The 12080-nt window shown below is 41.5% G+C and overlaps 1 protein-coding gene across 1 annotated transcript in view; it reads right to left on the bottom strand.

The window, feature by feature from the left end:
* Window positions 1-4662, bottom strand: part of arhgef40 (Rho guanine nucleotide exchange factor (GEF) 40) — a 39928-nt gene extending 35266 nt beyond the window's left edge. Inside the window, exon 1 of the mRNA XM_041964847.1 lies at window positions 4478-4662. Coding sequence (XP_041820781.1) covers window positions 4478-4480 — 3 coding nt within the window. The 5' untranslated portion in view covers window positions 4481-4662. The remainder of the gene's footprint in view (window positions 1-4477) is intronic.
* Between the last annotated feature and the right edge of the window lie 7418 nt (window positions 4663-12080).

The raw sequence follows: 12080 nt of genomic DNA, 5'->3' as shown, positions 1-12080 counted from the left end.
GAAGATGATGAAGAACAGATCTGAATCAGGAGCTATGCAAAAAAAAAACAAAAACGTGACAATTCATTTAAGGCGTACCAGAGAAGTGCATGAGTGAGTTCATGAGTGCATGAACACCTGCTAGTTAAAGAGTACCAATTCAAAAAGTAGAGGTTAAACTGTGTAAGTATTACATCTGAACGCATACGCAGAGTCACGTCAGAGTACAATACATAGTCCAAGATGCAGCTTTAGATATTTTCACAGACTGTTGAAAGACTGATTTTGAACATTTCAGAAAAACTGGAGGATTAAGTCGTTCCTTTATGGGATGTCCCATTTCTCAAGCTAAATAAACCATTGAAATACTCATTGGCGAAGTTCCATAATGAGATTGTATGATTACAACTGAGTTATCTCGATGACAACTGAGGAAGCTCCATCCACCGGGGAAGCCTGCCACATTCAGTTAAAAGCAATGGAAAAAAGATCATCAGTGAGCTTTTTTTGTGTATAAACTGTAAAAATTTTACAATTGGCCCCTGACAAACGGTTGTTTTTGGTACATTTTGTCAGATCACCAATCAGGCTCACCCCAACTGTCACCTGCTGACTGGTTAGATATGATTACAAGGAGCAAAGCAGCAAGTGCAAACACACAAACAGAAAATTGTATAAAGTTCCTAAAAAATATCAGGAAAACTCATCTCTGATGCAACTTTAACAGGAAATAACCTGCTTCACACAAACTTTGTTCAGTTTATCAGCTGTTGTGTGCTATCGTCGTTATGCGTTGCAATATATATGCAATGCATAATGCAATGTAGTATGAGAAATCCATGAAATGTGTTTTCATCTTACTCAATGATAGAAAAGTCTGAAACCACTAGTCTTAACGTCACCTTGTCCACTGTTGTTTACAGTCTGTGGTCACAGGAAAAGAGTGCGTGTCCGTATGGCACGTGGAGGACAGTCACTCTGCATGAGTGTGCATCCTCCTCTACCGAATCAGTCTATGTCACTCTTGCGTCAGATTTCCTGTCTTTCTCTCCTGGACGTAGACCGAAACGGAAGAGGCAGCGGTAGTCTTCCGAACGGATGCTTGGCACAGAAGGAAAAAAACAAAACAGACAGAAAGGGGAAAGTCTAGAAAAAAGGCGACAGAGAAAAGGGTAATAACGCTGAGAAGACGAGGATATCGCAATAAAGTGGGAAGTCAAGCGGTTTTGGAAGATGTAAGGCACTCGAAGTGTCCTTCATGCCAGCTCATTGAAGTGTGAGTGAACTGAGAAACAGAAAGAGAGACAGAGAGACTCTGAGAGGACTAGACAGCCCTACAGGGACCGAGGGTTCAGACAAAAAAAGGAAAAGAAAAAAGAAAGAGGAGGAGGCTGACCGGTGGGAGAGATCGATGGGAAACAAGAGCAGCAGCAGCCATGATAGAAACCAGATGTAGACCCCTACAGTACACGAGAGGACGGAGGAAGAGGAGGAAGCGAGAAGGTGGGGTGATGGAAGATGACATGATCGGGGAGGGGAAAATGAGAAAGATGTCGACAGGGAGGGAGGGAATAAAGAAAGAGGAGAGGGCACAGGAAAAAGAATGAGGCAGACAGCACAGAAGGAAGGGATAAAGAAGAGGGAGACAGAGGAGACGCCCCAGACTGATTTCCTTTCCTAAATCTTCCTGTATAATCTAACCTGACCTACAGTAGGTCAAACAGCTCACCGGGATTGTTTTAGACTTCTTAAGTGCTACAATCTGTCGCCAAGGAGAGAAAATCAACTTTCACAGGAGATGAAGTTTCTCGCTACGTTTGGCCTCCATTCGTTGGTTATTATTTGAATAGTGCACAAGGATTAGTTAAATTTATGCTAACTGAATGCTAACAAAATGCCGGCTAATCATACATAATTAATTTACTGGTACCTTTTGTGTTTTGAAACAACCCAAATATTGATGACCATATTGAAACTGAAGTTGAACTGACTTGTATGGGTTGAAACTACCTAGCTAACTGAGTAGCATCCTCCAAAAATGACCGACTTGCCGTTGACGACGTAGCATGCCCGTTCCCTAGCGCTGTTATTGTGTGACATATCGTAGCCTAGCTTAGGCTTTGCTAGGCCAGGCAGAAAGTTTGCTTGCTAGCTTTGCTGTCCCATCATAGCAATATGTAGCAACATACAGTAGCAGGGTATCAAGCAAAGGAGAGGTCATAGTTTCAAACAGGTTGTAAACAAGCTAACAGCTAACAGTTCAGCCATTCTAGAAAAACCACTTAATTTGGAGGTAAAACTGAAAGTGAGCACACAGGTTTGTTTGTCTCATTGCACACAAAACCTGCTGAATAGCCTGGTGCTACTAAATTGGCTAACATGAAGGTGTGTTCACGGTCTGCATGATTATACACTTCTTGTCCCAGGTATTTAGTGTCGCCCAGATAATACTGACAAATTAAACAACAAATTAACAACGCAAACATGCTAACAAGGCGTTGGTATTTTTACACACCCAGCAAACACAGAGCAACTTTAGCATTCACATGGAGTTGTGTTTACGGTCAATTGGCAAGTGTAATATTTTTAGCTCAGATTCACCAACCATATCTGGCTCTTATAAGCAGCTAAAGATGCTACTTGTTTTGCCAGCTAGCTGCTAACTGTGTCTTTCTGCTGGTTGGTGCTGGTTGGGTGGTGTACAGTGGGTTTATCGCCACTGAAAATTCTTCTGCGGCTGAAATAGAAGCTCATTGGGAGAAATGAGACTAAAGCAAAACAGCACAGCTCTGGGCCACATAAACAAAAACAGTTAGCTGAAAGATGCTAAAATGGTGCTGATGGGAAGGAGTCAGGTGATACTCCTCTGTGGGTTTGTCACTACGAGCCACACCTGTCATAATAAAGATATGAAAACACTTATTAGAGCAGCTTTGACTCAACATTTGATGATTTCAAGTTTGTGTTTATACAGCTATATTCTGGTATGAATGTTGGCCGACAATGAAACAGCCATGGGCAGCAAATTTCTGCACTGGTCTCCATGCACTGCATATGTCAGGGGGTCTTGACAATCACAGGAAACTCAGTTAAAGCGAGATTCCTCTGATTGGCAACATGTCTGCATGGTTTAGCGCTGTCATCACCACCCGTCTGGCGCTCAGAGTTGGCTAAAACAATCAAAAAATCATTCGCTTTAACTTTCATTACAATTTTTTTTTTTTTTTTTTTGGATTCGTCTGTTCTTTGGTCACACTTGATGACTGGTGCATTAGTGTTTCAAAATCAGAGCTCACCAGACAGAGGGAATGGAAACACCCTCTGCCACATATTCTTAGCAAAGGAGCTGTGTGCATAACTGTTTGTTGATGCATTTTAACATCTACGTGCTTGTGTTAGCAGCCATGTTCGTCCCTGAGCGAGTGTGTATGGATGCATTCATTCCTCATGCTGTTTGGAGGGTTGTTTGTTTGCTCATACAGCTTACACCTCTCTGTTACAGTGTTTAATCCAGGAAAAGTTCTATATACACTTGTGACTTTGCTGTGACTGGACTTGTTCTTGTGCATACATCTGTTCCTGTTTTCCACTGTACACTTTCCCAACTGGTTATTGAGGAAGATGAAACTGTGCTGCACATGTTCTTCCTTCCCCGAAGCCCATGCCATCCCTTGTTCCCCCTTTCTCTCTCTCCTTTTTCCCTCTTTTTCTCTCTCCCCTTTTCTCCCAGGTCCAATGTGGAAAATGCGGCATCACCGAAACCGCCGCTGCTGCCGTCCAAGTCTCCTAAAATAAAAAGTAACCCTACCCTCCTCTTTTATTCCGCTCTTTCCCTCCACAGCTCTCCCTTTTCTCTCTGCTTTCCCTCTCCCTGCCAAACTGCTCCACCCTGCCCAACACACAGAAGCGTGAATATGATCGAAGTCTTGATCCCCCCCCCCCCCTTGATTTAATTTATCTTCTCGCGTGTGTGTGCATGTGTCTGCCTGACTCATCTCCCTGTCTCTCTGCCTCCGTATGTCACTGATCAGACCACGAGTGGGTGGAGGTGGTAAACAAAAATCCCAAGAGATGCAACAGAGGGCTCTTATGCTTTAGCGAAGCCCCCGGTTCCCCCTGCAAGTCAACCACACACATCACCAACGTCACACGGCTTAAATCATGTCATTATAATTTGCTGCCACTGGGATTTGACAACTTTGCAAGCTGTTATAAATGCTGACCAAACGTCTTCCCAAATCAAATGCATGCTTTTAGGAGAAGTTAATGATTATAGTCAAATATATATACAGTATAAAATTATACTGTCAAGTAAATTTAAGGCAGAAAAATCTTAAAATGTCATGTTGCCATGGGTCAAAAACAGAAAAGCCTGTATTGTCTTTCATAGAGAACAGGACACAAGCACTTTGAGTCCATGAAGGAGTTTGGAAATGTTTTGTGAAACAAGCCATTTTCCAGCCAAACTTGAGTTTTTAGTTCAGAAAGGGGGACTTACCATGACTTCAGTCAGGAATTCCTACATAGTCCTCAGCTCCTTTCCTGCATTTGCTTCCTCTCCGCATTCTGGGTAAAAACTATCCCCTCTCAGCTGTTACCAAACAACCTCCATTTGCCTCCTTATTGTGTTTTTCCCCCTTCAAAACTTTCTGCACGTTAGATTTCAGAGCGTGAACAGCCCTCTGCTCTTCCCCTCTCACTCTCCGGTATATTTCCCAGCCTGGGAAAGTCCAAGCTGCATTTTTCCCCCCTCCCCTCTGCCTGCCCGGCTGTCCCACACACTCCCACCTCCCTCCCCTTCCCTGCCACCCCTCCCTCCCTCTCCTCCTCTCACCTAACAAGAGCACTACAGTCCCTCTCCACTCAAACTTTCCATTCCCCCCCCCCCCCCCCCCCCCCAGAGTAACTTAAATGAATAGACAATGAAAAGCCGTTACCCCACCCAGGCGTGCTGAAGAAGAAGAAAAACCCTCTGATGTTTTATTGTTGCTATTGGTGAAACTGCATGTTTTTTTATTCTCAGTGGGAGATAATTAAGTAAATTTGTAATTAAGCTTAATTTGATGAAAAGGGTTGGAGCTATTATTGAAAATACTCAAATGATTACAGCTGCAATGGGTCTGTTTCTGCACGTGTTCTGTGTATATGTGCTCCAAAATCTCTCCGAAACTCAGAGAACCGTTGCCACTTTTACGTGAGAGGGAACAAAAACACCAGATTGCATTCGCAAATTGTGTATTTTTAGCAGAGGGGGTTTTATGCCACCAAAACAGGTTGTAAGTCTCAGTGAAGTGAATTTCCTTTCTGAGTCACTGTGACTCTGACATTCAAGATGGGTTAAAGGGTAACTCCAACAGTTTAGCACTGCACTTCCACAATGTTGGGAGAAATGCAAGAGACACATTTAAAAAACAATTATCGAAAATAGAGGAAGCCCATATGGGTGAAACTCCAAAATCCCTGGACGCTACGTTTCCCATAATGCAACTCACTACTATTTCATTAGACTTCCCCTAGCCATTAAATGCCAGTGTTTTTCACACTTCTTGCCCCAGTTTGTTTTGTCAAAAACGTCTGGCCTCTGAGCCAAAGCTGAGGTAACCCTGATGATGTCATGAGGGTTACTTTTTCAGGCAGCTCCCCCAGCCTCACATAAGAAATGAAACCTTTTCTTTTTATTTTAGTAGAACTCCCCTTGACAAATATGCTGAAAGTCATGTGTAAAACCACTGCAGTGCATCTTTTAGGGTATAGATAGCGTGCAGAATTTTAAAAAAGCAATGTATAGACTCATACAAAAGCGATCCCTCTCACTCACTCCCTTCACTCATAACGCACAAGAAGCACATGGTGGCGCATTTATCTGCAGGGACCTCATGTATTTTCTTATTTTCTTCTTCTTTTCCAGTGTTGGGACGTTTCTGTGCTGCATGCAACCTTTGGGCAGTGGGTGCGTAGCCCCCAGCCAATTATAGTGCACAGGTGAGGTCGGGACTCTTTAAAAGCAACCAGGTGTGTGACTGTAGCGCACACCCAAGACAAAACTGTGACAAAACAGTGCAGAAACTCATTTACAAACAGCAGCCAATATTCAAGCATAGTGTACCTTTAAAGCTATTTGCTAAATAAAGCAAGGCCTCACAGGTTAATCCCCAATAGTCCAATTTAAATCAGGAAATTATGGATATTAAGCAATATGTAATTTTTTTTTTGTATAGCACTTCTGAAAACACAGTTACAAAGTGCAATTATTATTTATTATGTTATTTATGGGAATAAAAGTGTCAGAGAAATTAATTTCACCATTAATCGAACAGTTGTTTAGTCTATGAAATGTCAGAAAATTGTGAAAAATGCACAATTTCCCAGAGACCAAAGTGACATCTTCAAATCTCTTTATTGTGCAACAAACAGTCCAAAACCAAAGACTCTTCATTTACTTTGATGAAAGACAAAGAAACGCAACAAATCCTCACATTTAAGAAGCTGGAACCAGCAAACGTTTGTCATTTTTGCCTGAAAAGTGACTGAAACGATGAGTCGATTATCAAAATCGGAGGCGATTCTTTCGATTGATTAATGGACTTATCGTTGCAGCTCTAATATTAAGTCTTGTTTAAAGGTAAATTTCAGATGTGATGATGCTGTTCTTGAGCTCAGGTGAGTCATTCTGTAACAAACCCTGACCAAGTTACGAAGACCCTTACAACGATAAAATCACTTGCTTGTCTAAACATAAAGTCACACTTCCATTTTCAGCTGCCACCACTCACTCTTTCTTCTTCTTTTATTGCTTTATTGCCCCATTTTGGCGCCACACTGGTTGCAACACCGCAGCTAAATTTAACCTGTATGGTTTGTGCTCAGACCGCTGCAATGAGTGAAGGAATGGAGTCAGTTTAAATCATCCACTACAGTAATTCAACAGCGCCTCCTTGTGCTTATTGCATGACAGTGCAACAATGGAAAAGTAGAGGGGGAACAAGGGCTTGCAGTAACCAGATGTGGTCTTCATAGGGTTACTTGTTCATTTTGGGAATTTTATGAAATTAATAAATTAAAATTGATAGATAGCAAATAGAAGCAGACACTTGCCTCTTGCTTGAATTTCTTAGCTGTATTTTCATAAAATTATGTGACATATATATTTTACCTGATTGTTTCTAGCTTATCAAAAACATAACAAAGAGTGATCAAGTGTGTGTGTGTGATCAAGTGTAATATCTTGAATGCAAAGTGACAGCCTGGGCCTCGAAAGCGTCTGATCACATCGAACTGGAAATGCAAGAGAAGTGTTCAAAAAGCATTGCACAATGTGGCAGAGGACTATCGTTTCAGTGCTGGGTGACAGTAGTGACTCAACACACACTCACACACACACATCAAACACACACACACACCTGGCAAAAAGGACAAGAAGAACAAGATAAGTCCTGGTCCCACCCTGTATCTGGGTGTGTTTGTCACTCCTGCGCTTATAGATCATCTTATGCTACACGCTCATTAAAGTTGACGTGATTAGAATCATTATTCACTCTTGGCATTTGTGCAGCTCACAGGAATGTGCCACACCTACCGCTAACCCTAACCCTAAGTCACCGTATGATTTAGAGATGTGTGACTTCGCTGTTCGTAATGCTCCAGCTGTGTAATTCTGTTTCTTTCAAGATTTTTTTTCTGTTTAATTATTCACCTCAATGCAACAGTTGTACTGTACAGTGCCTACAAAGAGACTACTTGCATATTTTAGCATATTATGACGCACTTGCACAACATGGAAATTGATTAATTCCGTCCTACCTCAAGGTTAATCAGACAATTCCAGAATAAATATGCACAAGTATCACATTTTCTGTTGTTTTAATGCAAATGTAACACCTTTTGATGTAGCGAACAGTGCTATTGATAGTTCAGCTCTGCATTTCACATCTCTGAGGTTTTTCAAACATCACAAAAAACCTGCTGAGGTGATAACAATATTGAAATATTAAGGCATATAAAGGAACTTCAAAGCTACTGTACATCTACCTGAGGGATAAAACATACAAAACCTATTGAGGAATATATTGGGAAGATAATCCTTTATTGATTCCTTTGAGGGGAAGTTCAGGTGCACAAACACAGAAATAAATTGTACACATATAAAGAGAAACTGAAAACACAAATAATTGTAAGTATGTAGTTTTGAAATTGTAATGAGTATGAGTTTGACTTTACAATGTGATCAGATGATCGTACAGTTTTGGTCTCAGGTGACACACAGTTCTCTCGAGATTAAGGGCCTTCATTCACAGAGATGTCAGATTACATGAGATTACACTGAGGACAATGAAAACGCAGGCATGAAGGGCTGCTCTGGCGTCCAGACTTTGGGCTCCGATGTGTGTTTTGTGCAGAAACACAACATCACAATGCAACATGAAGTAGTTCTGATCTTAGACTAAAGGTCCCAGCGTTGTACTCGGGTGCTGTCTTTGTGCTCCGTCCTCGGCACAGCATGCTGAAAAAACCTGTCACGAGGTTCAAGGTGACAGCTAGTCAGTCCTTACAGCCTAAAAACCTGTCTGTGTTCTCGCATCTGTACCCTCTCATGTTTCCTCATCCACTTTTTTTCCAATTCGACTGTGTTGTCTCGAATGCTGAAGACAAATTGTCTCATAAGGGAGACAATAATCTAATCTAATCTAATATAAACCCAGAAAAGCAGCAAATCCTCATAGTTGAAAAGAACCAGCAAACGTTTTTTCCCCACTGAACAGCTAAAACAACGTGTTATCAAAATTGCCAATTATTTTTCTTTCACCGGACAAAACACTTGATTGACTCCTGGTCTCAGCTCTAATGTTACAGTAGGTTTGAGACAGGATGTGGCGTCAGAGAGAGAGTTAGGAAAGCATCCATGCCTCGCAATTTGACTCAAAGACCTGTCTTTTGAGTTTATATACGTTTGCAAAGTTTATGCCTTCATCTTTTTGACTGCGTGGAAAGAAAACGGGAAAGAGCACCAGCTTTCATCACCTTTTTACATCTTTTAACCTTGAATAAATTCCACCATCTTTGCAACTCAGACGCTCTCCACATGCAGCAAGCATCCCTTCTGTGTTTAGCACATGGTTTCAGTGCCTAAAGACATTTTGGCTTAAAGAAATTGGGAGCATGAGCATGGTAGCACAGGGCTTTTATGGGAGCTTAGACATTAAAAGCCTTTTAAGTTCTGAGCTTTAGACTGCGATACCATACAATGCTGATGATTATCAGAGAAGCCATGATGAAGAACCACACCACCTAACTAGTATTGCATTACATGTCGAGTTGTGCTTGAGTGAGACTCTGAGCACCCACCTGCTCATGCATGCAGCTGCCCTGAATCCGTGCATCTCTAAAATGTCAATAGCCTGTGGGGGGTCCGTGGCTCAGCAGCTGCTCCACCTCGCTCTGCTCGTACCGCTTGTGGGGCTGAACAGGTCCCACGCCTGCAGCGGAACAGAGCAGCGGACCAGCAGAACCGCTTTCCCTCCGCCGTCACATACCTGCCACTCAGCAGCACGCTCACAGTGAGACGAGGAGGAGTATGCCGGGACAACTTCTGGCACTACTGAGAAAAAATGTTGCTAGGTTTCTGTTGGCCTCGGGTTTTAATTTTAAACCGGCTTGTCTTGGGTGAATATTCAAAGCCAGAAAGTCCACACCTAGATTTGTATCCTAAGAATCTCTGCAAACAACCCACTCCTTAAATTACGCTATTAAATTATCTGATGTAATACCTGGCATGTCTGTAAAACACATGCAGTCTATCCCAAGATACTTCAGCCTGGAGTGAAATGGAGGACCAGAGGACTCAGCAGCCTCCTCTTTTGGTGACTTTGATAGATGTGACTATTTATGTCCACCACAGGCCCCCACTCCTCCAGGGGTTGGTCCTGTTCTCGGAAGAACCCACGGCTGTAAAATGAGTTCTGTCTCCCGTCGATGCAGCAAAACACAGTGTTTATGACTGGGTGAGATAAGGAATCCACAATAACTCAGGAGATTCAAAGGGGGATAGGTAGCCTCTGCCCAGACCATAAAATCACTGCTTCTGTTGGCTGTTTTTTTTGCTGGTTGGAGAGACAATTGACCAATCAGAGCTTTGTAAGCAGGATCAAAGAAAGGGATGTCTAGAGATTTACTGATAGCTGCTTGCTTCTTTGTCAATTGAAAATGACATAAGCAAGGAGGATGTGTTACTGATCAGGTTTGGCAAAATAGCCCCCAACTCCAGAACACAAACACCACATCAGACCGAATAAACTAGTGAAACCCAGCACTCCCACCTGATTATCGGGGTACTGGACAGGGCCCCTGGCTCGACCGTGTCAGGGAAGACAATTATTGCTGTTGGTGTTGTTGGTTTTAAGAGTTTACAAATTTGCTGTGCCCCAAAAATAGGCCTTAAAAGTGTAATAACTCCAAGAGTCTAACAAAGTTTTTGAGTATGAAGGTGAAGTGTGAAAATTTCAGTGTTCAAAAACTTATTCTGTGTAAGTCTGACAGACGAACTTTAGCCGTTGTCACATTTGCACAGCATTACTGCTGAATTTGGCTTCTGTTTGTGTGTGTGCCGGTGCCACAGCACCACAGTATCCCTTTACTCATCCATTCACACCTGCACTAATAATAATAATAATAATAATAATAATCATCATCATCATCATCATCATCACCATCATCATCATCATCATCATCATAATAATAATCATAATAATTATAATCATAATCATAATAGTACTACGATAGATTTCAATATATTGTACAGGGGAAGACAATTTTAACTAATTTCACAATAAACTATATATGAAAGTAGAACATAAATAGAACAAGCACTGATAGACCACCATAGAAGAAGAATGAGATGATATGTAACTTCCGGCGACCATCTTTCTCTGACTGAAGAAGCAGGAATTTGGAAAAACGCTAAAAAAAACAAAACAAACAAAAGAAACGTCTGCATCCTTCAGCGCCCGTTCAGTCATTGAGGCATCCCAAAAATGTTGAAAATAGCGGTAAGTGTTGCCATATAACCTGTTCGGTTCGTATTTGTCTTTGGTACAAACGGCTGAGTGTGACACCAGGGAGAAATCGCACGTCTACAAGCGGTAAAAGGCACGAACTCGGATTACCTTGTAGCTAACGTAGCGTTAGCTGCACTGTAACTTATTGTAATTTGTCCTAGCTACAGCGGTTAGCTAGCTGAAATGTATAACGGTGATAACAAAGTATTGTTGTTCAAGCAAATTCACTTAGTTTACTGACTTGGCTTAATGTTACCCGTTTGCTGCCTGGTAAACAGAGATGGCTGAAGTATCTAAACTAAGCCAACTAACGTTATATTCTTTGATAAGTCAGTGTTAGCCAGGCTATGATAGGGCAGCTGCTATGGTTAACGTTAGCTATATCTTCTTTAATTTTGATACCAGGCCAGCTATTGAATATGTTCACCTATGGATAGCTGAATCTTTTGAGGGTCTAATTATGGGGTTGTATTAGAAAACAGAGCCCAGAATAGATGGCACTATCTCTCTTACTGCTAAATCAGCTGCTGTTTTATACCACTGTGTTGCATTTGACAGCAAAGACCATGGCCTATTTTTAAGTTAGTGCTTATTATTTTTGTTGGTATGAAGCCATATTTCAGCCTTTTACCCAGCTCCTCCAAGCCAGGTGAGCTTGTGGAAAACTCAAAGTGAGTGTCTTTGCACCAAATACAGTATATATTTATGGCATTGTCTGCCATAATAGTAGAAGTTTAAGTCTGGATATGCATATTGTGATGACACTAATTATTTATATGGAAGCTTATGTATTTAGTTTACGTCAATGGAAGATAGATCTGATATGCAGTCTTTTAATGAATGTATTTCTTATTCTGTAACATGAACCTACCATTAATGCTTTTGTCATAGTTTTAAGACTTTTCCTGCTACTTACTATTTGCAGTTCTCCCAGTATGATTGCTGGTCATTCATTTGCTTCCTGTTAGAAGATTACAGCCTATTGATAAGGTTCACCTTCTTGTTGGTGATGCAGTTTAGTATTTTCCAGTATCTGACAATTTATTAATG

The sequence above is a fragment of the Chelmon rostratus genome, chromosome 23 (genome assembly GCF_017976325.1).
Source record: "Chelmon rostratus isolate fCheRos1 chromosome 23, fCheRos1.pri, whole genome shotgun sequence".
Classification (NCBI taxonomy): domain Eukaryota; kingdom Metazoa; phylum Chordata; class Actinopteri; order Chaetodontiformes; family Chaetodontidae; genus Chelmon; species Chelmon rostratus.
Note: the sequence above shows the minus strand (reverse complement) of the source record. Positions and strands in the feature narration are given on the sequence as shown.